This window comes from Pristiophorus japonicus, chromosome 10, assembly GCF_044704955.1.
Source record: "Pristiophorus japonicus isolate sPriJap1 chromosome 10, sPriJap1.hap1, whole genome shotgun sequence".
NCBI classification, from domain to species: domain Eukaryota; kingdom Metazoa; phylum Chordata; class Chondrichthyes; family Pristiophoridae; genus Pristiophorus; species Pristiophorus japonicus.
In genome coordinates, this window is record NC_091986.1 from 169,357,575 (window position 1) to 169,384,421 (window position 26,847).

A 26,847-nucleotide genomic window follows, 5' to 3' on the forward strand; every position below is an offset into this window, starting at 1 on the left:
CCCCGGGGACAGACTCTTCGCGCCTGCAGCGCAATTTGGGAGCGCTGGTGGGGGACGCGGGACACGCGGCGGGCACCGACTCCTCCGCGGAGGGATGTTGTTCCCCCTCCGCCTCATCGGAGCCGTGCCTCCTTTTGTTCCTGGGGACGCGCGGAGTCAGGGAGACCTCCATGTCTGCCGAGGCCTCCCGCTCCGCCCCCCCCTTTTCCTTTTCTTGCCCGCGCCCGGGCCCCTCTGTGGTGTTGTTCAAGGGCTCGGGCACGGGCTCGAGGCACCCCGCGCTCGCCGGTGACGGGGTTGGGCTGAGCGCGGTGGTCAAATTATCTGGCGCACTGAGGGGACCCGCCTCTTGATGTTTTGCCTTCTTCCGCGCCTTCTTTCCGGTCGGACGCTCTCCCTCCCCCCCGCCGGAGGCCCTGAAAACAAAGGTCTCCGACGATGCCCGCGCACCTACGGCTCCCGGCACGCGGACGCAACTAGGGGGAGGGGTGGCGGCGGCGCCAGCCTTGGCCGCCTTTGGTGGCTTGGCGGCCTTGGAGGCGGGGCAGTTCTTGCGAATGTGCCCCACCTCTCTGCAGGCATGGCACCGCACGCCGTCCGACGTCCAGAAGACGCGGTAGGCAGTCCCCTCGTGCACCACATTAAAACTTCCCTCCGTCGTGTCCTCCCGCGCCAGCCGGACAAAGAGCTGGCGGCGGAAGGAGATCACGTGGCGCAGGCTGCTCTCCCTGAGGCCGAGCGGTATGGGGTTGATCCCCGACCTTACCTCCCCCAGTTGGTGTAGGTGAGGGAGGAGGAGCCCAGCGGGAACAAAGGGCGGGACGTTCGATATGATGACCCTCTGCGCGGTGGCCTCGAGAAGGTCCACCGGCAGGAACGTCCCGCCCACCGTGAGCCCCTTTTCGAGGGCCAGGGACACCGCCCGCTCCGACCCCAGGAAGAAAACAGCCTTCCCAGACATCTTGGACGCTGAGACAATGGCCGAGGGGCCGACTACCCCAGCCATCGCCCGCACGCACTCCTCAATGCTCATTGTGGGGTGAGTGTAGCTCTTGACCCCGTGTTTTTTTGTAATGAGTCTGAATGGTGGCAGGGCAGCGGGTGGCGCAGGAGGTGCCGTGGAAGCGGTTGCCACCTGCGCATACGTCTTCGCTGGCCCCGCCACCGGCGTGGATGGGGTCGCCATCACGGGGTCCCTTTAAGGGCTACACCCACCCCAAAGTCACAGGCCTTAATGGTCTTTAATGGCCTCGTATATTAACTGAGCAGAGGAGCCCTTAACGAGGCACCTCTCCCCTCGTTGGCAATTGGGGAGAGGCCTTGCTCCCTCTGCTCAGTTGTCTTAATTGTTTTTTTTTTAAATTAGGAAGAAAAGGGTTCTCAGAGAGAGAGGGGAGAAACAGAGGGTAACGGAGAAAGAGAGAGGGGGGTGGGAAGGGGGGGGGGGGGCTGCGAGGGCAGGTCTCCCCTCGCAGCTGTGGGTGGGTGCACTCCCCAGATGGCAAAAACACACAAAAAACACAGTCTTTGGATTGGTCTTCAGGTGGGGGGAGAAGACGTCTTCACCTGGGGTAGCTAGAGCCACCAGGCACCCACTCCTAACGATGTTAATGGGGTGATTAAACAATCTTCAGCCTGGTAGCTCCAGCTATCCCAGGCTAGGCAAATGTGGGGGGGTGGGGGGGTGTTCCAATTGTGGGGGGGGCCTAGTTGTAAGCACGGCCCCCACGCACACTTCCACACACACACACACTCCCCGCGATGTTCCGGCCCTCAGTGGTCTTCTTTCCTCCCCCCACCGATACAACAAAGTCTTTTTGGGAAATGCACCCACACCCACCTGTAGAATGTAGAGTCTCCCTCCTTCCACACTGGATGTTGTTGGTCTTTTCCCCCTCTCTCCAACTCTTTGCAGAATGATAAAGATGTTAAAAGTTTTCTGTTCTCCTCCTCTCCCTCTGGGTAAAGTTGGTGGTGAAGCCCCTTCCTTCCTTCTGTTCCTGGGCTGGTCTCAGGGCTCTCCAGGCAGGAGCTCAAGTTGATGGCTGCTCTCCTCACTGCTCACAGCTCCAACTGAGCAGGACACGCCTCCACTGCTCCACGGTTGGTTCCTTGTGCATGAAACTCTTTTAAGTTTACCTGCAAAACATAAAAACATTAAACGGTGCCACCCGACCTGGGTGACACTCCAGACATTTACAAGGCCCTTTTTTCCCCCCTTTTTTTTTGTTTTTTTTTGTGTTTTTCTTTTTTGGTTTTTTTTTTTTGGGCACTAAATTCACAATTTTCCCCAGTGCCCCCTATAAAAGGGAAGGGGGACACTAAAAGCACCGGCAATTAAAACAAATTAAACTTAAAAAAACGTAAAATCAAATTAAAATTTGGTTGCCGGGCGTGATGATGCACTCCAGTCCCTCCGGTGCCCACCTCTCGCGGAAGGCCGCGAGCGTACCGGTGGACACCGCGTGCTCCATCTCCAAGGACACCCTGGACCGGATGTAAGAGCGGAAGAGAGGCAGGCAGTCAGGTTGAACGACCCCCTCGACCGCCCGCTGCCTGGACCGGCTGATGGCACCCTTGGCCGTGCCCAGGAGCAGTCCTACGAGGAGGCCTTCGGACCTACCCGCTCCCCTCCGCACAGGGTGCCCAAAGATCAGGAGAGTGGGACTGAAGTGCAGCCAGAATTTCAGGAGCAGCCCCTTCAAATAATGGAACAGGGGCTGCAACCTTGTGCACTCCATAAAAACATGGAACACGGACTCCTCCAGACCGCAGAAATTGCAGGCGGCCTGGGAGTCCGTGAACCGGCTTAAAAATTTGTTGCACGGCACTGCTCCGTGCACCACCCTCCAGGCCAAGTCCCCGATGAATAGTGGGAGGACCCCTGCGTAGAGTGCCCTCCATCGGGGACCCCCGCCTCCTCCGGACGGCAAGATGGTACGCCATGGCGTGTCCGGACGGCCGGCGAGGATGGCAAAGTTGAGGGTGTGCAGGAGCAGCCCGTACAGGAAACCCCTCCGCGCGGAACTGAAAGGCACGGAGGGGATTTCCCCGAGGCGGCTCAAGTTGTGAGGCGCCGGCCCCCGAGGGAGGTTCCGGAGTTTGGCGCCGATGAGGAATTCCGTCCGGACGGGGGTCAGTTCGGACGGGATCTCCCCACATGCTTGAGCCTCCTCGATGCACCTAACGGAGTCAGGGCCCAGAGCTGTTTTTAGCGACTCGATGGCATCGGCCGCGTGGCGGACGTTGGCAGAGTTTAGGCGCCGCGCCAGCGTGTCTGGCGCCATCCAGCCCGCTCCTCCGCCATCGAGCAGGTCCCTGACCCTGGTCACCTCACCAGCCACAGCCCTCTCTTCCGACCGCCACATGAAGCCTCGGCCGTGGAGGTACGGATTCCCGAGCAGCAGCTCCTGCAGGACGGCCGCCACTCCAGCCGGCGGAGAGCTGCGCTTGGTGGAGACTTTGTTCCAGACCCTGATGAGTTCCCTGTAAAAGACAGGCAGCTCCCGGAGGGCGGTCCTGGCACCCCCCAAGTTCACAAACAGGAGCTGCGTGTCATAATTGAGGTCGAGCTGCTGGCGGAAGAAATACCTCGCCAGAGCGCACCACCTAGGAGGGGGCTCGACGTAAAGGTATCTCTGCAGGGTCTGAAGACGGAAAGTCGCGAGCTGGGCGCTGACGCACACCAACGACTGACCGCCCTCCTCAAGCGGGAGACTCAAGACCGCGGCAGAGACCCAGTGCTTCCTGTTGTTCCAGAAGAAGTCCACCAGCTTCTTCTGTATCTTGGCGACAAACGCAGGGGGAGGGGTCAAAGTGACCAGCCGGTACCACAGCATTGCGGCCACCAGCTGGTTTATGACTAGCGCTCGACCCCTGTAGGACAGCACTCGGAGCAGTCCTGTCCAGCGCCCTAGGCGAGCGGCGACCTTGGCCTCCAGCTCCTGCCAGTTCGCCGGCCAGGCTCCCTCGTCGGGGCTAAGGTAGACTCCCAGATAGAGGAGATGGGTCGTGCTCCAGGCAAAAGGCCTGAGCTCCTCCGGCAGGGAGTCCACCCGCCACTGACCCACCAGGAGTCCGGAACATTTCTCCCAGTTGATCCTGGCGGAGGACGCGGCCGAGTAAATCTCCTGGCACTCACGCATCCTCCGCAGGTCAGCGGGATCCTCTATCGCGAGGAGCACGTCATCGGCGTAAGCCGAGAGGACGACCTCCACGCCCGGCCCTTGCAGAGCCAGTCCCGTCAACCTCGTCCGCAAGAGGCGCAGGAAAGGCTCCACGCAAACGGCGTATAACTGGCCGGACATGGGGCATCCCTGGCGCACCCCTCTCCTAAAGCGAAGGGGCGCCGTCAAGGACCCGTTAACCTTAATCAGACACTCCGCGGCGGCGTACAAAAGTCGGATCCGGGCGACGAAATGCGTCCCGAACCCGAAAGCGCGCAGAGTTCCGAGCAGATAGTCGTGATCCACCCTGTCGAACGCCTTCTCTTGGTCGAGGGATAGGAAGGCGACCGACAGACCAGCCTCCTGGGAACAATGGATGAGGTCCCGGACCAGATGGATGTTATCGTGGATTGTCCGGCCCGGGACCGTGTATGACTGGTCGGGGTGGATCATGTGGTCCAGCACGGCACCAAGGCGAGCAGACATCGCCCTGGCGAAGATTTTGTAGTCCGTGCTGAGGAGGGAGACCGGGCGCCAGTTCTTAAGGAGGCGGAGATCGCCCTTCTTAGGCAGCAGGACGATGACTGCCCTGCGCCAAGAGAGGGGCATCTCCCCGGTCGCCAGACTTTCCCCCAGGACCCGCGCGTAGTCGCCCCCCAGGACGTCCCAGAACGCCCTGTGGAACTCCACGGTCAGCCCGTCCAGCCCCGGGGATTTTCCCCTCGAGAGCCGGGCGAGGGCACCGGTCAGCTCCGCCAGGCTTAGCGGAGCTTCCAGATTTTCGGCGCCCTCCGGGCCGACCTTCGGCAGGTCCTCCCACAAAACTCTACGCGCTTCCTCGCTGGACGGATCCGGAGAGAACAGAGCCCCGTAATATTCACGGACCCTGTTGTTGACGCCCTCCGGATCCGAGACGAGAGAGCCGTCGTCGGCCAGCAGCGTCAAGAGCTGCTTACGGACACTCTGCCTTTTTTCCAGCGAGTAGAAGAAGGGGGAGCCGCGGTCCAGATCCCGCAGGAACCGGATCCGCGACCTCACGAACGCGCCTCGGGACCCGACGAGCTGCAGGTCCTTCAGCGCGGCCTTCTTCGCTTCGTACACCGTCCGCAGGGCCGGGTCCTGGACGACTTGACCGAGACGGCCTTCCAGGTCGAGCACCTCTTTTTCTAGGCGCCCGACTCTGGCCGCCCGCCTCTTGGTCGACCCCCTCGCGTACTCTTGACAGAAGACGCGGACGTGAGCCTTGCCCACGTCCCACCATAGCCTCAAGGAGGGGAAGCCCCCCTGCTTCCTTCTCCAGTCGGACCAGAATCGACGGAACGAGTCCTGGAACCGTACGTCCTCCAGCAGCCGGTTGTTAAAGTGCCAGTACGCGGACCCCGTCCTCGCGCGGAGCGAAGCGAGCTCCGCCCACACCAGGTGGTGGTCCGAACACGGCACCGGCCGCATGGAGGCCGCCGGGACGCAGGAAACGTACGCCCGAGACACGTAAAGGCGGTCGACTCTAGACCATCCAACTCCAGGCCTCACCCAAGTAAAGGCGCTGGAGTCGGGGTGGAGATTTCGCCAGACGTCCACCAAGTCGAAGGACCCGACCAGGTCCCTCAACTTCTCCATCGCCGTCATGCACTGCGGGGCACCGGAGCGGTCCCTCGCCTCGAGGGTGCAGTTAAAATCCCCCCCGAGGACAATGCAGTCGCCGACGTCGACGGAGCCAAGAAGAGCGGACACCTCTTCAAAGAAGCGCGTTTGCTGCGGGCCGGGATGAGGGGCGTACACGTTCACGAGATGGAGCGGCACGTCCCCCAGGCGAACCGTTACGTGCAGCAAGCGGCCTGGCACGGGCTCCTCGACCCCCAAGATCTCCGGCTGAAAATGCGGGCCCAGCAAGATGGCCACCCCACTAGAAATGGCGGTGAGGTGGCTCATGCGGACCTCTCCTTGCCATTCCAGGAGCCACGTGGCTTCGTCTCCCGGAACGGTGTGGGTTTCTTGCAGGAAGCACACCGCATATTTCCCCTCCCGCAGGAGCGAAAAATTGTCAAATCTACGGCGTGCCCCTCTGCCGCCGTTGATGTTGAGGCTGGCTATGGTTATCTTCATGGCAAAAGCATAGTGCAACCTCTACCTTAACCTATTGTGGGGGAGGGAGCGGAGTCTTTTGTTGAACTCCGCTCCCTCCGCAGCCCAGCGAGGAGTCCCTCGAGCTCGCGCAGCTCAAGGTGCTGCTCCTTTGTCAAGGGCCCGCCCGCGGCCAAGGTTTTAACGGCGGCGCGGACGGACCCCTTGATCAGCTCCGGCTCGGACCATTTTTCCAGGGCCAGTCGGGCTTGGTCGCGGCGACCCCGGCTCTGGGCCAAAAAGTCCCGGAGTTCCTTTGCAGGAACGAGGAGGGCCTCAGCGGCGGCCGCGAGCAGATCCACCGCCTCACTGGCGGTGGTCTCTAGGTCTTCACCCGCGTCCCCCACCGAGTCCCCGTCCTCCTCCGGGAGGTGGCCGCCAGCAGCCGGCCCATCGACCGCACAAGGTACGGCAAATGAACCGGCCGCTCCAACCGGCCCTGGCACTGCCCCGATCCCACCCCCAGGATCGTCGGCAGAGGAGTCCCCACTGGGCTCTTTTAAAAATGGTGCTGGGTCGGGAAATGACAGCGGAAGGGGTTCCCCCTCCGCCCCAGGAACCGGAGAACAAGGAGAGACCCGGCCATAGGAAATCCCCAGGCCCTCCAAGTGCTCCAGCTCCAAAGTAAGGGGCGAGGGTGGGTGTTCCTCCCCCTCCCCGCTGCCACCCCCCGGCCCAGCATCTACAGTTTCATTAAAATCAATATATTTTGTTTCTGCCGGGTCGAGCAACTCCCGGGGGAAGTTGGGTAATAGCTGGGCGGGCTCAGGTTCGGCCTTTTCGGCCTCGCCCGCCTCAGTCCCCGGGACGCCCGGCCCGGCGGCTACGCATTCCTCCGCGGTCCCCACGCCCCCCACGACAGGCAGATCTTCCACTCCATCCCCGGGAGGCAGAGGCTGGGCAGCCTCAACTGTCTCACCCTCCCCGGGGAAAGACTCCTCGCGCCTGCAGCGCAATTTGGGGGCGCTGGTGGGGGACGCGGGACACGCTGCGGGCACCGACTCCTCCGCGGAGGGATATTGTTCCCCCTCCGCGTCATTGGGGCGGTGCCTCTTTTTGTTCCTGGGGGCGCGCGGAGTCAGGGAGACCTCCATGTCTGCCGAGGCCTCCCGCTCCGCCCCCCCCTTTTCCTTTTCTTGCTCGCGCCCGGGCCCCTCTGTGGTGTTGTTCAAGGGCTCGGGCACGGGCTCGGGGCACCCCGCGCTCGCCGGTGACGGGGTTGGGCTGAGCGCGGTGGTCAAATTATCCGGCGCACCGAGGGGACCCGCCTCTTGATGTTTTGTCTTCTTCCGCGCCTTCTTTCCGGTCGGACGCTCTCCCTCCCCCCCGCCGGAGGCCCTGAAAACAAAGGCCTCCGACGATGCCCGCGCACCCATGGCTCCCGGCACGCGGACGCAACTAGGGGGAGGGGTGGCGGCAGCGCCAGCCTTGGCCGCCTTCGGTGGTTTGGCGGCCTTGGAGGCGGGGCAGTTCTTGCGAACATGCCCCACCTCCCTGCAGGCATGGCACCGCACGCCGTCCGACGTCCAGAAGACGCGGTAGGCAGTCCCCTCGTGCACCACATTAAAGTGCCCTTCTGTCATGTCCTCCCGCGCCAGCCGGACAAAGAGCTGGCGGCGGAAGGAGAACACGTGGCGCAGGCTGTTCTCCCTGAGGCCGAGCGGTATGGGGTTGATCCCTGACCTTACCTCCCCCAGTTGTTGTAGGTGAGGGAGGAGGAGCCCAGCGGGAACAAAGGGCGGGACGTTCGACACGATGACCCTCTGCGCGGTGGCCTCGAGAGGATCCACCGGCAGGAACGTCCCGCCCACCGTGAGCCCCTTTTCGAGGGCCAGGGACACCGCCCGCTCCGACCCCAGGAAGAAAACAGCCTTCCCAGACATCTTGGAGGCTGCGACAATGGCCGAGGGGCCGACTACCCCAGCCATCGCCCGCACGCACTCCTCAATGCTCATTGTGGGGTGAGTGTAGCTCTTGACCCCGTGTTTTTTTGTTATAAGTGTAAATGGTGGCAGGGCAGCGGGTGGCGCAGGAGGTGCTGTGGAAGCGGTTGCCACCTGCGCATACGTCCTTGCTGGCCCTGCCACCGGCGTGGATGGGGTCGCCATCACGGGGTCCCTTTAAGGGCTACACCCACCCCAAAGTCACAGGCCTTAATGGTCTTTAATGGCCTCGTGTATTTAACTGAGCAGAGGAGCCCTTAACGAGGCACCTCTCCCCTCGTTGACAATTGGGGAGAGGCCTTGCTCCCTCTGCTCAGTTGTCTTAATTGTTTTTTTTTTTTTTAAATTTGGAAGGAAAGGGTTCTCAGAGAGAGAGGGGAGAAACAGAGTAGCAGAGAAAGAGAGAGGGGGGTGGGAAGGGGGGGGGGCTGCGAGGGCAGGTCTCCCCTCGCAGCTGTGGGTGGGTGCACTCCCCAGATGGCAAAACACAAAAGTCTTTGGGGTGGTCTTCAGGTGCGGGGAGAAGATGTCTTCACCTGGGGTAGCTGGAGCCACCAGGCACTCCCAACGATCTTTAATTGGATGATTAAGAAAAACAACAATCTTCAGCCTGGTAGCTCCAGCTATCCCAGGCTAGGCAAAATGTGGGGGGTGGGGGGGGTTCCAATTGTGGGGGGGGCCTAGTTGTAAGCAAGGCCCCCACACACACTACCACACACACACACACCCCCCGCGATGTTCCGGCCCTCAGTGGTCTTCTTTCCTCCCCCCACCGATACAACAAAGTCTTTTTGGGAAATGCACCCACACCCACCTGTAGAATGTAGAGTCTCCCTCCTTCCACACTGGATGTTGTTGGTCTTTTCCCCCTCTCTCCAACTCTTTGCAGAATGATAAAGATGTTAAAAGTTTTCTGTTCTCCTCCTCTCCCTCTGGGTAAAGTTGGTGGTGAAGCCCCTTCCTTCCTTCTGTTCCTGGGCTGGTCTCAGGGCTCTCCAGGCAGGAGCTCAAGTTGATGGCTGCTCTCCTCACTGCTCACAGCTCCAACTGAGCAGGACACGCCTCCACTGCTCCACGGTTGGTTCCTTGTGCATGAATCCCAAAAAGTTAGTTTGCAGGTGCAGCAGGTAATCAGGAAGGCGAATGCAATGTTGGCCTTCATTGCGAGAGGGATGGAGTACAAAAGCAGGGAGGTCCTGCTGCAACTGTATAGGGTATTGGTGAGGCCGCACCTGAAGTACTGCATGCAGTTTTGGTCACCTTACTTAAGGAAGGATATACTAGCTTTGGAGGGGGTACAGAGACGATTCACTAGGCTGATTCCGGAGATGAGGGGGGTTACCTTATGATGATAGATTGAGTAGACTAGGTCTTTACTCGTTGGAGTTCAGAAGGATGAGGGGTGATCTTATAGAAACATTTAAAATAATGAAAGGGATAGACAAGATAGAGGCAGAGAGGTTGTTTCCACTGGTCGGGGAGGCTAGAACTAGGGGGCACAGCCTCAAAATACGGGGGAGCCAATTTAAAACCGAGTTGAGAAGGAATTTTTTCTCCCAGAGGGTTGTGAATCTGTGGAATTATCTGCCCAAGGAAGCAGTTGAGGCTAGCTCATTGAATGTATTCAAGTCACAGATAGATAGATTTTTAACCAATAAGGCAATTAAGGGTTACGGGGAGCGGGCGGGTAAGTGGAGCTGAGTCCATGGCCAGATCAGCCATGATCTTGTTGAATGGTGGAGCAGGCTCGAGGGGCTCGATGGCCTACTCCTGTTCCTAATTCTTATTTTCTTATGTTCTTATGTTCTTAAACTTTACTTTTTAATGACTGTTTAAGATCACTTAAAAACTTGTAAAGTTATAAAAGTTACAAAAGAATTTCAATGTGAAAAATCTTACACTCTTAGGATCACTTAAACTTCAAGATCCCATTTTTGGTGCAAAATTAAATAAATTACAAAATGTGAGAGCATTTACACTATAAGATCACTTAAAAACCCTAAGATTACTTATAAGTTGTAAAGTTATAAAACTTACAAAACAATTTCAATTTGAAAAACATTACTAAGTTACATCAAGAACAAGAACAAAAGCAGCAAAGAAAGGCTGCAACCTTCTCTCATCCACATCTCAGTGAATGTTCACATCTTCATGGGGGTGTCATTTGATTGGCTGGGCTGTGTGCTCTTATTGCAGCAGCTGCCTCACCCAGGCCCTCCCTGACGGCCTGTGCCATCACTTGCATGCCCTCCCTGATGGCCTGTGCCATCGATTGCACTCCCTCGGACATTCCCTCCCTAAGTTCCCATGTCATTACTGCTATTTCTCCCGTCAGTACCGTTACCTCTTCACCCACTGCACTGACGCTGTCCACGAGTGATCGGGTAAGCTCATTGGTCTCCATACCCAATGCCACAATCTAAGCTGCATCTGTTGCGCGCTGCATCTCAGGGGAGTGTGTCTCCAATCTCCTTCTCCTCTGCCTGGGTCTGCCTCGCGGCACCACTACAATGGGAGGCGCAGGCTGGGATGGTGGGGCGCTCGGTATTCCAGACGGCAGTACTAGAGTGGGAGGCGCGGGCTGGGATGATGGGTGAATGGGTGTAAACTGCTCCATTATAACACCAGCACCACTGGGACCCACAACGTCAGAATCAAAACCATGGAAGGTGGAACCAGAACCTATGCAAGAGGTTGAAACTCTGATGTCCGCTAATGTGGGCTCATAAATATTAATTTGGAAGGTCTCCCCTGATGACATTTCAGTCATCGCCACCTGCAGCCAATCTGGATCATCTGCATCTGGTTCTACTGGTTCTTGTTCTGGATCTTCAGGATCTTCAGTGTTGGCATCATCATCATCATCTTCTGTAAAATATATCAGAACAATCAAATGTTTAGCAACAGAGGAGGGGGCAGGATGGGTGGCATGAGTACTCTCACACATAGCAGGTCAGGCAGCAGGTTGATTTGAAGGGCCACAATGCATTTTCAGGACTTACCCTTTTCCTCGCGTGTGGGCCCAGCTTGTGCTGTACTGATTGCTTTTCTCCATGTACGACTCATCATAGCAGCTACCCTCTGTTCCAAGGGTTTCAGTGGATGCAGATTGGGCGTGCCTCCTCCTGTTCGAGTTGTTTCCCTTTTGTTGTGGGCCAATTTCTTCTGCAAAGATTAAAATATAACTTTTTACAGAGTGCAACTTTCTTCAGGGTGGGACATATACAGATAGTCACATTTACAATTACGATTCCATTGAAAAATTAAAATATTACTTACACTAACTACTTGACCAAGGTCGTGCCATTTCTTTTGATACTGGCTTGCAGATCTCCTGGTATGCACTACTGTGCAATAATCTTCTGCAACTTGGTTCCAGCTTTTCTTCATTTCTTTGGGTGGCACTTTTATGCGACCTCTGTTGCTGGTATCCTGCTCCTGCCGTCTCTGCTCAATGACATTAACTAATGTCTCTACTTCCTCATGCAAGAAATTCTTTGTCCTTGGTGGACGTTGTTCCATTGCTGCATTGAATTGACACTCTGATTTTTCAAAACACACAGTCCTTATTTTGCATGCACCTATGCAGCATTTGTTCTGGAAGTTTAGCAGCAAAAAGCAGCACTCACTGATTTCAGCAGGTGATTTCTTCAACAGTGCTGCTAAAAGCACTTCTTCAGGCACAAAAAATCAGCAAAATTCACTCAGAAGCCTTTCCACAGCTCCTCAAAACAAAACAGCATTTTTGCAGATGTAGCTTTAAAAATGGCCGAGTGCCAATGTTTATTTCACACTGCGCATGCGCGCACGCTCCAGCGCGCATGAGCAGGGCTGCTGGCATGACATCAGCTTCTCCAACCTAGCCCTGCCCCCCCTGCAGGCACAGAATCGGCACCACACTTTGGCCCCGCCCCCCCCCGCAAATGTCTCCATGCTGCGCCGACCTGGAACAGAGCTGATTTCCGCCGGAGAATCACTCAGTGAGTTTTTGACGCACTTTTCAGCGCTGAAAACAGGCGTGGCTCTCGGAGCTGCACCGTTCTAGGCGCGGCCCGAAACTTGAGCCCTATAGGTGTAACATTCTGGTTGTCACTCATTCCTCCTTAATAGAAAACAGTATATTCATTTTGTCTGCAAATAAAATTAAACCTTTAAAATATGGTTTGAAGTATATACAATTTTTGCATATCTAGCTTTGTTGCATATTAAAAACCTTGTGTCTGCATGCACTTGCTGTCAATTTTTGATTATAAATTCTTATGTCCACACTTATAATGGAACTGCCAATACAAATATGTTATGATTTAATTACATCCTCCCACCAGTGGAGGTGCTGGAACAATACCACTGGTAGAAGGGTGTCATTTCAACATGACAAGTTTAGATGAGCAGTTAATGTGGGCATAGGACTTTATTACAGATATATAGGAAAATAAGGACAGAATGTATGCCCTTAAAATGGGGACTAAATTACATCTGTGTACTCTTGTCCAGTTATCCCCCATTCTCTAACCCCACTTCACTTGAAGACTGCACTTGATCTTAACACCCCAAACGAGCTGTAACTGTTTTTTTTAGGCTCATATATTACATAGAACTAATATAATTAACAAGCTAGCAATGAATCAGAATAAAACCAGAAGAGTGCTGTTAATGACTAAGTACTTTGATTAAAAAATAATTTGAAACAGTCTCAATGCCGCACATCACACAATGGCATTCACATGGAGCAACAACGTCTTAAATGTTTGTGTAGCGTATGTAGGCACCTTTAGTAATGACTCCACTAGGCAGGGTGTGATACTTAAACTGTGTAGACCTGTAGTCCTTTATTTGCAGCTCCTGAGTGAGGACAACAAGCTATGTGTTCCTTTTTATACTGGGTTACCTGCAGTGTGCAGGTAACCCTTAGGTCTCCAGCAGCAGCACCCTCTGGTGTACAGGCAAGGTGTGTACAGTGTAAGGGTACATTCAGTGTTGCATAACAGTGTTACAGACATCACACAGCAAACAGGCTTGCATACACAACAATACTCTCCCCTGAGCATTTTTCATATCCTTATTGTCATGCCCAGGCGAGATGATCAGTGGTGGGCTATGGGAGGTTGTGGTGAGGGTTGTGTGGTTGCCAGGTGTGATCCCTGTGCTTGAGGCTGGCCTCATACGTTTCCCCTCCTTCACACACAGACCATGTGGGTGTTACTGTTGTGGGATCACTCGGGGGGGGGGGGGTGTGGGGTGGGGTAGCCACAGCAGCAGCGGGTGGTGTGTATACACTGTGATGTGGGTAGTTGTGGGCAGGGCCACAAGACTGGGTGGGCTCCTTGTCCACCAATTGGGATGAGGGTCAGGTCATCCCAGGGTTTGCCATGGAAGCTGGAGGGTATTGGCCTCATGCTCCTGGTGTTGGCCCTGGTGGCCAGGGGCTGTAGGGCTGGTCTGGTGCAGGTTTCCATTGGTGGTGGCTGGGCTGCCCATTGACCACTGTCCCTGTAGTGGGTCTGCTCCCACTGGCTGTCTGTGTCCTGCAAGGGGCATCACATTCTTTCCAAAGGTCCAGGCTACATGGTCAGGTAGCCTGCTGGACCTGGGGGTCTCCCACAGGGGGATTCCATTGGCATCAGCATGGTCCCTGTAGAACCCAATGTCCTTTGGCAGTATTCTACCGGTATACATGACACCTTGGCTCTGATCACACATCGTCGAGCATACATTATACATTCTAGCATTTGCATCACTTTTGGGTGTCCTGGTTTCAACAGACATGGTTACATTAGGCATTTCACATTCTTTATCATTATTGTTAAGCATAATAAACTTGTTCTTAAATTTACTGACACCTGCATTCATCTCATTAGTCACATTAGTTAAACCAGCATCACAATTCATGGTTACATTGCATACATTTTCATACTTGCACCCTTTAATTGCATCTTTAACTTTAAAGTCCGTGTACTCAAATAGTTGAAACTTCCCCTTTAAATTTTTTTGGTTACCGGTCTCCTTTAAGGGAGTCTTCAAATCCGATTGGCCGCTCGATGTCACATGATGTTCCTCCATGTTCACGCGTGGCATGGCGGAGGCCATTTTGATTACAGGTTCTGCTGCTTGTGGTGCTGCAGCCATTTTCTGGTCTTGCTGCAGGTAGGCTGTGGTGCTCTTTTCTTCCACAGGTTCGATCTTGGATGTTGGGATTCCATTTCTTTCATCAATGTTCACCTCTTGGAGTGCTGCCCCGGCCCGGAAAGTGGAGTTTGGATCCTCGGTCTTGGAGATTTCGCCGAGGTGCTGTGGGCAGTCGAGCTGGACAGTGGAACCTCTGGATGCTGCGATGGATCCATGTTCGAGGTTGATTGCCGGAGACCGGAGGCCTGGGAACAGCTTCGCTTGGACAGGCTGCCGTTGTGGTCGATAGGCAGGATTCATCCAAAGTTCTTCAAAGGTCGCTTGGCTCATCACAGACTGGCTTGCCCCTGTGTCGCTCTCCATAGAAACTGGGACCCCGTCGACGTCCACTTTCATTGTCCACGAAGAACTTTCGGTGGAGCAGGTATGAGTTCCATACTCTTCTTCCAGGGGTTGAGCAACTTCACCTACATCTGTGTCAGAGCCCCGGTGATCAGCCAACTCATCAGAGACGCGGTGAGTAAAGCTTTCTCTGCACATCCTTTGAAGGTGCCTTTTCTCTTTGCAGGCAGTCTTTGTAGCGGCACTGGTGGGCCCTGTGGTTTCCTCCACAGTGCCAGCACGGGGCTAGCCGGTTTGCCCTATGTGGCGGATTCAGGGTTGTGGGACTCGGGGCAGCGTTTCTGCCCTTAGAAGTATCAATGCGGTGCACTGCTCTCGTCGGTTTAGAGTCCCTTAGTGCTTCATTTAGATGGTCGCCAAAGTCGCAGTGCACCCAGTCTCCTTAAGTGTTCCAATCTTTCTACAAAAGCGTCCCAATCTTCCCCATCGGTAAATTGCTGAAAGATGCTGAGATTCGACATGCTGAGTGTGTGGTTCGTGACCTCGTATTTCCGTCGCCAGTTATAGCGTATGTAGGCACCTTTAGTAATGACTCCACGAGGCAGGATGTGATACTTAATAGTATAGACCTGTAGTCCTTTATTTGCAGCTCCTGAGTGAGGACAAGCTGTGTGTTCCTTTTTATACTGGGTTACCTGCCGTGTGCAGCTAACCCTTAGGTCTCCAGCAGCAACACCATCTAGTGTACAGTCAAGGTGTGTACAGTGTACGGGTACATTCAGTGTACAGACATCACTCTGTAAACAGGCATGCATACACAACAGTTTGCAAAGCAATTATGTTAAAATATATACTGATTCTGAATATTACAAAAATATTGCAGTACAAAATATGTCCATTTTAATTGTTCTTGTTTCAGAGAGCAGAAGTGATGAAATCTGTGACTGCATCTATGTGGAGATGCACAAAAATAAGTGAGTAAGAAGCATTTGACAAAAGATGTGCTTTTCTCACCAGTATTACTTATACCCCTCTCTAACGGTACTTGACTCTTGCTGCATATGGTTCCGCAGGTACTGCTTGCCCTTCAGTTTCATTGTAAGTTGTCACTGGGATTATCAGGTTGTTGGACTTGTGGGGAGAGATGGAGGGCATCACAGTCCAGCCAGACCCTGGGCTGGATTATCTTCCCATTGATGTGTTTGCAGCAAGGTGGGACTTCAGCCTCCCGATGTGACACCATCACTAACCCACTCAACCTTCCTTGACTGGTCCTTAATAATTATGCGGGACCGGTTTCTTGAGGCCCTTGGTGGGAGGGAGGGAAATTGAGAACTGCTTCAGCATTTAAAATGCTGCAATCAATTAAAGGGCTGTATATTCTTCACTCCAGGAGTGGAGCAGCTAAAAAGAGCAACAATAACAGAGGAAGTAGCTGCATCGGGATGGGTGGAGATTGGTCAGCCTTGGGCAGGTCTACTGTGTTTTCTGATTCATTTGTTGATTTTCTCAAATTACTGGAGGTAAAAGCCAGAGGTGGACAGATCCCTGGAGACTGAGAACAGGAAGCTACATAAGAGGATTGTGCAAATAGAATGTGGCATGGTTGCTGAGGTAGCTGCTGCAGCCTCCACCACGCCAAGAACTGCTCCACATTGCAGGAAAAGGTTTAATGGCCTCACAAGATTGGCCAAATTAAGGCAGCCGCTGTTCCCCATGCACACCCTGTAACTCTTATGTAGGCTTGGCGCTCCTTCTGTTCTGTTATTCCCTCTTCATGCCATTAACTGGGTGAAAGGAAATCTGGACTTTTCATAGGTATCCTATGCCATCAATTCTGCGCCTTCTTAAATCCATATCACTGGCTGAATCACAATCCAAAACTAATTCCATTGCTCTGTTATTTCCTGTACAGCCCTGTCTTTTCCTCTGCTTCAAATATTTATCTAATTTTCCCTTAATTTCTACTTATGCAGCTTGGTGCCAAATTGTTTTTATCTCATAATACTCCTGTAAAGCAAGCACCTTGGGATGTTTCACTACGTTAAAGGTGCTATATAAATGCAAGTTGTTGTTGTTAATGGTCTCTCCCTGTGGCAAAGCATGCCATGCTACCAACATCCCTCTGCAGTAAGAAACTGCTCCTAACCTTTGTGCTCAATCTCTTAATGACCATTTTAAATTAAGGAATTCTCATCATTGACTTCCCAACCAGAGGAAATTGCCTTTCCCTTTTCACTCTATCAAAACATTCACTCCCTCCACCACCAGTGCACCATGGCTGAAGTGTATGCTATCTACAAGATGCATTGCTGCAACTCATCAAGGCTTCTTCAGTAGTACCTTCAAATCCGCCTAAAAGGACAAGGATAGCAGGCGCATGGGAGCACCATCACCTGGGACTCGCCCCCCCAGCAGCACTATGGGAGTACCTTCACCACACGGAATGCAGCAGTTTAAGAGGTAGCTCACCACCACCTTCTCAAGAGAAGTTAGGGATGGGCAATAAATGCTGACCTTGCCCACATCCCAGGAACGAATAAAAAGAAATGTTCATAATACAAAGACCTCTACAAATGTCCTGTTAGCCTTCTCTGCTCCAATGTACTCATGGGTCTCCTCATAACTATAGTTTCAAATCCCTATGCTATATGCTCTCTATAGCTTTAATTTCCTTTCTTTAATGGGGTTCCCAAGCTGCACATGGCATTCTAACTGGTCTAACCAATAATTTCTACAAATTTATCAATACTTCTGTGCGTGGCAACCAGGCTGATTTTCTCCTCCCTATCTCAAGGGGCACCAAGACATCACCATCCCAGCTGAGATCAGCTAATTTAATACAGACCATAAGCCAGCTGAGCCATAGACTGGTGACAACTGACTTTAGCATTATACTTTCCAAATTGCAATGCATGTTCTCAATCACATATCTTGAATTTATTTGCAGGTATGTGCTTGCTGTTGGATGGGATAGACGAATTAACATATACTGTGTGAGTATTGTGTGTATATTGTGTGTATATTGTGTAAGGCACATTTGCTTCCTGAATATTTTGTGTCCTGCTCAATGCTCTTCACTCCTTAACATTAATCTTCATCTCAAAGACTGGCTTCTCAAGTTCTCTCTTTAACTGTTTACTTTCCTTCATCCTTCATGGACTTCAGTTAATCTTGAACATTTGCACTAAATCTCATACACCCAGAATCCCTTTCCTTCCCAATCTCCACTGGCTGTCCATCCTCCATGGTCTTGGTACACCTCACCTCGACAGTATTCTCCATCTAAGTGTCATTCAATTCCTTGTTCAGCCACTATGCTGAGATCCGATAGGAGCACTCCAACAAATGGTGTGTTCTGCTTTCTAACATCTGTACTGTTGTAACACTTCGAATCTGTAATGTTACAGCATGCAGCCACAAATTCTGGGTGTGAGATGTAAATTCATTTCCACAAATCCCATTTCTGCCTGTGAATAGAAATGCCTTATTTTATAAGATGCTTTCAAGTTCTTTAAGTGCCTCAAAAAGATCAACTAATATTTCAATTTATATTTTAATCTGAAGTCTTTTGATTCTTTTGTAATTGGAAAAACCAGCTTAAATGATCAAATTCCAAGCTACCAGTGAGCTCTGTTGTGATGGTAGAATGGAACTTGCTGTCATTTACCTGCAGTTGTGTGGAGTTTCTTCATCTGAGCTTGAAGGAAGTGTTGTGTGTTGTGAGTTGCCATGCATAGGTCACGAGTAGTAAATGTGTAGCCATGGATATGATCCCCAACACCCACATAGGGCTATTACCCCACACAGTCGTGGACACATACCTTTTGGGGATGTTAGCCTGGTCGAGGACGCTGATGTTGGTGCGCCTGTCCTCCCAGAGGATTTGTAGGATGTTGCAGAGACATCGTTGGTGAATTTTTAAATATCTTATGAGTCAGCACATCCCCCCCCCCCACCCCCCCACCGACCACACCCACACCACCAACAAAATAAATACATGCAATTGTGTGTACCTGCTCACACCATTGAATGTTGGTACACAGAGACCTAAAGAATACCATTCAGTTTACAAAAAACTCATGCAGCCAACTGGCCAGCCTATTCATCAATGTCATGTCTGTTTCACAGCATGACTTAGCAGACCCTGAAATTGACTGATGGGTTGGCTGTACTGTGCTCTACCAAATGCAAAACAATTTCTCATGTTGTCCTGTCCTTCTGGAGATGCAATACCAATACTCTTTATTAGGAATCATTCAAAATTCTGCCAATGACAATCAATATAAAGAAAAAAAACAAGGACTTTACAGTAAACTCTGTATAACCTGTTTGATGAATGTACTTGTTTTATTTCTGCTTAGCAGGAGGGCTCAACAGAAATTGCTTTGCTGTTCTTGAAGAATGGCCTGAGCCCTGTTCCTGTACTTGCACAGGGAATTGGCTAAACTATCATGGTACTGCTGGAATTTATCCCAGTAGTATTATAAACTGTTCAGTATTTAAAGGCAGATTTAAATTCTGTTTGTTTATGTTCGATATATACACTCCTGGACGTTGTTTACGACATGGACAAGAATCTTTTGCCTTGTTGATGCAGACTTTACTGAGGACAAATTTCCCAGTGGGCACAGCTAGCACATTGTCTTACTCACCTCAAGTCGTTGGAGAAATATCACTAACGATGTCTCTGCGAAATCCTACAAATCCCCTGGGAGGACAGACGCACCAACATCAGCGTCCTCATCCAGGCCAACATCCCCAGCATTGAAGCACTGCCCACAATCGATCAGCTCTGCTGGGCAGGCCACATAATTCGCATGCCAGACATGAGACTCCCAAAGCGAGTGCTCCACGTGGAACTCCTTCATGGCAAATAAACCAAAGGTGGGCAGCGGAAATGTTACAAGGACACCCTCAAAGCCTCCCTGACAGCTGGGAGTCCCTGGCCAAAGACCGCCCTAAGTGGAGAAACTGCATCCGGGAGGGCGCTGAGCACCTCGAGTCTCATCACCGAGAGCGTGCAGAAATCAAGCGCAGGCAACGGAAAGAGCGTGCGACAAACCAGTCCCACTCACTCCTTTCCTCAGCGACTATCTATCCCACTTGTGACAGAGTCTGTGGCTCTCGTATTGGACTGTTCAGCCACCAAGGAACTCACTTCAGGAATGGAAGCAAGTCTTCTCGATTCCGAGGGACTGCCTATGATGATGATGATGATGATGATGGTCTTACTTACATAGGATTACATAGGATATATGGCACAGAACCAGGCCATTCAGCCCAACCAGTCCATGCCGGCGTTTATGCTCCACTCGAGCCTCCTCCCGTCTTTCCTCATCTAAATCTATCAGCATAACCCTCTATTCCCTTCTCCCTCAAATGCTTATCAAGCCACCCCTTGAGTGCATCTATACTATTCGCTTCAACCACTCCCTGTGGTAGCGAGTTCCACATTGTGGTGTACTTGTTTGTAATAATGTTCCCAACCCAGTACCCTGGGCAATGGGTCCCATTTTGAAATGCTACAGTGTTGTTAGGATTTAAATTAGATTTTGAAGGACTCACAGCAGAGTTGAAACCTTTTGCTATCCAGTGTCCACACGTGCACTGATCCAGCAGGGATCACTGGATAGATAGTAGGCAGAAGCAGGAATTATAATTTTTCATCTCCTTACAAATTGTGAGCTTAATTGGTAATGCCTACTTGCATACATAGAAACATAGAAAATAGGTGCAGGAGTAGGCCATTCGGTTCTTCGAGCCTGCACCACCATTCGATAAGATATTGGCTGATCATTCCTTCAGTACCCCTTTCCTGCTTTCTCACCATATCCCTTGATCCCCTTAGCCGTAAGGGCCATATCAAACTCCCTCTTGAATATATCCAATGAACAGGCATCAACAACTCTCTGCCCTAGGGAATTCCACAGGTTAATAACTCTCTGAGTGAAGAAGATTCTCCTCATCTCAGTCCTAAATGGCCTACCCATTATCCTAAGACTGTGTCCCCTGGTTCTGGACTTCCCCAACATCGGGAACAATCTACCCGCATCTAATCTGTCCCGTCCCGTCAGAATATTGTATGTTTCTATGAGATCCCCTCTCATCCTTCCAAACTCCAATGTATAAAGGCCCAGTTGATCCAGTCTCTCCTCATATGTCAGTCCAACCATCCCAGGAATCAGTCGAGTGAACCTTCGCTGCATTACATGAGGGAAAAGGAAGTAAAGGGATGAAGAGATCTTGTGGAAAGAGCTAGGTGTGGCGTATAAAAAACAACATAGTCCAGTTGGGCTCAGTGGCCTGTCTCTATGCTATAGATTCTATGTAATGCCTACACTGCTGAGCTACCTGTGAACTCAGCACTGATCAGAGATTGGGAATCTGGGACTTTCTGGACTGGAGGGTCCAATAGCTTAAATCCCAAATGTGTTGTGTCCTCTCCAGCAGCACATTTCACGGTGAATGTTGATACACCCTGTTACTTATGTTAATAACTGTGGAGTATTTGCTCTATAAGCATATTTTAACACAACTGGACAAATGGTAAAATTTTTAAATTGTAAAATATTATTTTTCTTTGTGTGGACCAGGATTCATTTGGTGACCATCATCATATTCAGCCTCCTCAGCCACATTGGCAGGATGATCTGGTAAGGAGCACTACTTGATGCTTCAATTCCTTGACTTGGTTTGAGATGTGGCTGCAATGGTTATATTTAATCCTGTAGCTGTTGGTTTTCAGAATGCGGCAATTTAGGGCAAAATGTGTATTCTCCACTATTTTCATTCATAAGGGCCAAATTTGGTCGCCGCCCATTTCTTAGCGGCCCCCAGGCGGCACCTACCTTTTTGCTGTCGGCGGGCGGAAGCGGGAGTGAGCGGCCGGCGTCATCAGTTGGAGGCTGTCCACTCGGGGATCTCCGGAGGGCCTCCAATGCGCATGCGCGAGACTTTGCGGTTTTTTTGTGGTTTTTCTCTTCGGACGTGCCGTCATTTCGAGACCATTTGAGGCTGATTGCTGTACTACGCATGCGCATAAAGGCACACCACTTTATTCCACCTGTGAGTGAGAGGAGAGGAGAGAAGAGAAGAGAAGTGAAGTGGCATTTGAGAAGAGAGTTGGAGTTTGTAGAGGAGCGAGTTGGAGAAATTGAGACACACAAACTGTTGAGCAGCCATTCGCTTCATCATTGACGATGAGTGGCCAGAAACCAGCAATGAAGACTGGCAAAATCTTCTAGAATTTTTTGAGGGTGCAACTAGTAGAGTGGACAAGGGAGAACCAGTGGATGTGGTGTATTTGGACTTTCAAAAAGCTTTTGACAAGATCCCACACAAGAGTTTGGTGTGCAAAATTAAAGCACATGGTATTGGGGGTAATGTACTGACGTGGATAGAGAACTGGTTGGCAGACTGGAAGCAGAGAGTCGGGATAAACGGGTCCTTTTCAGAAGGGCAGGCAGTGACCAATGGGGTGCTGCAGGGTTCAGTGCTTGGACCCCAGCTATTTACAATATGCATCAATGATTTAGAATGGAATTGAGTGTAATATCTCCAAGTTTTCAGATGACACAAAGCTGGGTGGCAGTGTGAGCTGTGAGGAGGATGCTAAGAGGCTGCAGGGTGACTTGAACAGGTTAGGTGAGTGGGCAAATGCATGGCAGATGCAGTATAATGTGGATAAATGTGAAGTTATCCACTTTGGTGGCAAAAACACAAAGACAGAATATGATCTGAATGGCAGCAGATTAGGAAAAGGGGAGGTGCAACGAGACCTGGGTGTCATGGTACATCAGTCATTGAAAGTTGGCATGCAGGTACAGTAGGTGGTGAAGAAGGCAAATGGTATGTTGGCCTTCATAGCTAGCAAATTTGAGTATAGGAGCAGGGAGGTCTTACTGCAGTTGTACAGGGCCTTGGTGAGGCCTCACCTGGAATATTGTGTTCAGTTTTGGTCTCCTAATCTGAGGAAGGACGTTCTTGCTATTGAGGGAGTGCAGCGTAGGTTCACTAGACTGATTCCCGGGATGGCAGGACTGACATATGAGGACAGACTGGATCGACTGGGCCTGTATTCACTGGAGTTTAGAAAGATGAGAGGGGATCTCATAGAAACATATAAAATTCGAATGGGACTGGACAGGTTGGATGCAGGAAGAATGTTCCCGATGTTGGGGAAGTCCAGAACCAGGGGACACAGTCTAAGGATAAGGGGTAAGTCATTTAGGACTGAGATGAGGAGAAACTTCTTCACTCAGAGAGTTGTTAACCTGTGGAATTCTCTACCACAAAGAGTTGTTGATGTCAGTTCGTTGGATATATTCAAGAGAGAGTTAGATATGGCTCTTATGGCTAAAGGGATCAAGAGGTATGGAGAGAAAGCAGGAAAGGGGTACTGAGGTGAATGATCAGCCATAATCTTATTGAATGGTGGTGCAGGCTCGAAGGGCCGAATGGCCTACTCCTGCACCTATTTTCTATGTGTCTATGTTTCTATATTTCTAAAACTAGGCCCAGAGCTCCATGGTTTAATGAGGAGGAATTGGAGGAGCTAGTAACGGAGGTTGAGCGCAGGTACAAAGACTTCACCTGGGATGGTCGTGGCAAGCCTCCACCACCAGAGAGTTTGGTATTTGAGAGGAGAGAGTTGGTATTTGAGAGGAGAGAGTTGGTATTTGAGAGGAGAGAGAGGTGGAGGTTGTAGAGGAGAGATGGTCGTGGCAAGCCTCCACCACATCAATACCGATACATTTGGAGGGAGATCGCTGAGATCGTGTCCGCAATGGCAACGTTGAGCGGGATGGGGACCAATGCCGGAAACTTTGGAACGATTTGGTAGCAGCGGAAAGAGTGAGTAAAAATATATTTGTCCCCTCCTCTCCAACGCCAAAAGGGTTGTGCGGCAGATGTGTTTGTGTGTGGGAGTGTGTGTGGGGGACATGAGCAAAGGGGCTAAAGACTGCAACGTTTCTTTGTGCAGAAGGAAAATGCATCCAAGGCAGTAAGCTTGCATGGGGTGAGAGGGGGACCAGCAGAGGTGGTCGAATTGAGCAGGCTGCATTGGCATTGGTGGGTGACTGCTGCCGTGCAACCACAACGGTTGATGCAGTTCCGGCGCTACAGCATGGTAAGGTTAAACTAATCTGCAGTCTGAGCCACGCTCATGGCATGAAAGGTCATGCAATGTTAAGGCACTCACGGTTTACCGCACACTCAGTTGCCAAATATTGGTGTGCTCATGTAGAGATGCAACACCTTGCTGGCAGAATGTGAGATGGCATGGCTCACATCTCAGCTTGACCAGCACCAAACCCCCCCACCCCCCACAGACTGAAATGTCGTCTACTTGCAGATGTTGACTCGGACAGCACGGATCAAGGCACACCATAAACTTCTGGCCTTCAGAGCAGCTGTCAGACCCCAACGTCTCCCACGCCGACTCGAGCCCAAGACAGCGGATCCCTCCTCCACCCCTAACCGCCCCCCCCCCCCCCCCGCCCACAGATCACCCGTTTCCACGGCTCTCACCTTCACCACCCTGATCCATGAAGACGCGGAGGGAGAAGGGCGCGTCTTTGAGCACCTTGAGCTCCAGGAGCAGGAGCAGGAGCAGGAACAGGATGACAGCAGCCTCCTGCCATATGAGCCAGGTGTCGGCCTCCAAGGTCCTGGGATTTGGAACGGACTCCACACTGGCAAGGTCAACTAAAAGCCGTGGCGCGAAGGCAAGCAAGGTGCCAGAACCCAGCATGCACCTGAGGATTCACCGTGACTCTCTGCAATTCTGAAGATGGTTCAGTTATCACGGGCAAACGTGCAAATAGGTTGCGATATGCTCCAGACCATGACTGGGATAGCTGGCAGCATGGCCACCTTCACCCAGCAGCATGATGCCAAGATGGACCGGCTCATCACTGTGTTGGAGCGCACAACCGAGACTATTGAGGCGATAAGGCAAGAGATGGCTTCTGGACGCGCAGTTCAAGCCCCTGACCCCACACCCTCAAGGCAGACAGACCCGGAGGAGCAGGGGATCTCGGCACCTGCAGCCGCGCCCCCTGCCTTCTCACCAAGACGCACACGTCTGCAGACATCCCGCTGCCTTCTTGCACAACCTTGTCAATCAGAGGCAGAGAGGGGCAGGGAAGCGGGACACCGTGGTGTAGGCAGGGCGAGGATGAGGAGCTTGGGCATCGCTTCAAGGGGGGGTGGGGAAGAGAGGTGGTGGTGCCGGGTAGAGGGATGGGTGTTGGTGGTGTAAATGTAATAACCTTTAGTAACCTTTGTTGTTGTGCAGTGTAGGGGGTAGTGTCTGGGGTCAAGTTCACCTCTGACCTTCTGAGCAGTTTGAATCGCTCCCACTCCCTTGGGTTCTCGACTCTGGGTTTATTTGGGGGATGTGATAAAGTGCAAGAGACAACTGGTTTGGTGCAAAAGAACTTCGATTTTATTAAAGGCAAGAAAATACAATGTCAAACTTATAATCATTCAAGTAAAGAACAGTACATCACACATTCAAATGGGTTACAGTGAATAATACACCTCCCACCTCCCAATGCCTAACACTGACTAGGTTAAACTCCAGGGCAATAGGGATTATGCTCACCAATCCTTTACTGGTAGTTGCCGGTGGTTTGCGATTTCGGGGTTCGCTGGATTCTGTAGGTTCTGTTTGCCATACCCCAAACGTCGTAGAAGACTTCTTGTGCAATCTTCAGTTGGATGGTGTCCGCTGATGCGGTAGGGCGTGTTTTGGATTTATGGGGTAAGTACGCACTTTCTTTCATTAGAAATAGGTTCAAAGTCTCTTTAGGTAATGTTTTCATCTGTTGGTAGTCAGGCCTAGGTTGTAGAGTGGAAACTTTCGATTCTTCGGTTACTTCTTTGAGGAGTTCTGTTTCAAAGTTGGTCGATTGCGGTGTTTTTGGTGGTACCACATTGGCTGTGATCGGTTGTTTCCGGATTGGTGATGTTCTTCCTTCCTTTTGGGTTGCAGGACATCGAGACTGAAGAGGCTTGTTAAAACTGCTGTGGTGGTCTCTCTCCTTTCTCTCTCTCATGCATAGCATAGCATACTATAGCATTGCATACACTTTGTTAAAGCAGGACCCAGTTATACCTTTGCAGCTGTTCTAATCTTCAAGCCAAATCAGCCCTGAGTCTTTGTTTAATTTTTGCGGGCTTGATTTTTTTTGTCATATTTTGGCGGGCCCATTGAATGTTAACCTGTCTCGGATGTGTCGATCTTTTAAATTTATTTTCTTGATGGAAATATTACCTTTGGTATTTGCAATGTCTGTCTGTGCTTGGGTTTTCCATGTGGGCTGGATGTGCCATTTTATTATGTATGTGCTGGAATGAATTTCCAGGTCAGGATGATGGTTAGCTATCTCTAGGTTAATTGTTGAGATATTAATATCTCTTGGGGAGAAGGGATTTTGAGTATTCACAATTCTCCAGACAATTTGCTTTAGCTTCAACAACCCAGACAGCTTCAATACTCAAACTGGCTTCTTTGAAGGTTAGTTCCTTTAATTCTTAGCCCTGCCCACACAGACCCAATCTGCCTTGTAAAATCCCAAATTCGATTACAGTTCGTAGTTTCTTCCATGTGCACTTTAGGATCTCAAACCTTCTGGTAGATAGTTCCAAATTAAATTTCCTTTCCAATGAGTCCAAACACTCAGGGGGTTTCCCCCCAAATTTTGCAACTCTACAATCGCCCCTGTGACACTCTACATACTTGAGTGTCATGCTTGGTGAGCAAAATTCCTGATCTACCAAGAGTCAACCTTCCCTATATTTATCTAGCTAAAACTTTAATGTGTATCTCCCTTTGAAATGCAAGGCAGTTTACAGGCAAATACAGTCATTACAATTCTGTTACAGCATAGAGGGGGTCCGACACCCCTTCATTACTCCATTTTTACAGTAAAATAAAGGTACATAGTCAAACACATTTTTAAGTAACATTCTTACAACACTCGATTTCTGCATTTTTACAGCAGGTAAAATTAAAACAAATCAAACATGGTAGTATGGTGTCACCCCTCCCAGTGCGATCCCCAAGTTCGGCCAGGGAGCGTACAGCACCCTTTGGTGCCTGACCTGACTGCCTCTGCATTTCAGTTGACAAGTGAGAC

At 51.4% G+C, this 26,847-nt stretch overlaps 1 protein-coding gene across 1 annotated transcript in view; it reads left to right on the forward strand.

The window, feature by feature from the left end:
- Nucleotides 1-26,847, forward strand: part of LOC139274643 (uncharacterized) — a 182,689-nt gene that overhangs the window by 68,702 nt on the left and 87,140 nt on the right. The window contains exons 18-21 of the mRNA XM_070891322.1: nt 14,404-14,672; nt 15,618-15,672; nt 17,649-17,694; nt 21,295-21,354. Coding sequence (XP_070747423.1) covers nt 14,404-14,672; nt 15,618-15,672; nt 17,649-17,694; nt 21,295-21,354 — 430 coding nt within the window. The remainder of the gene's footprint in view (nt 1-14,403; nt 14,673-15,617; nt 15,673-17,648; nt 17,695-21,294; nt 21,355-26,847) is intronic.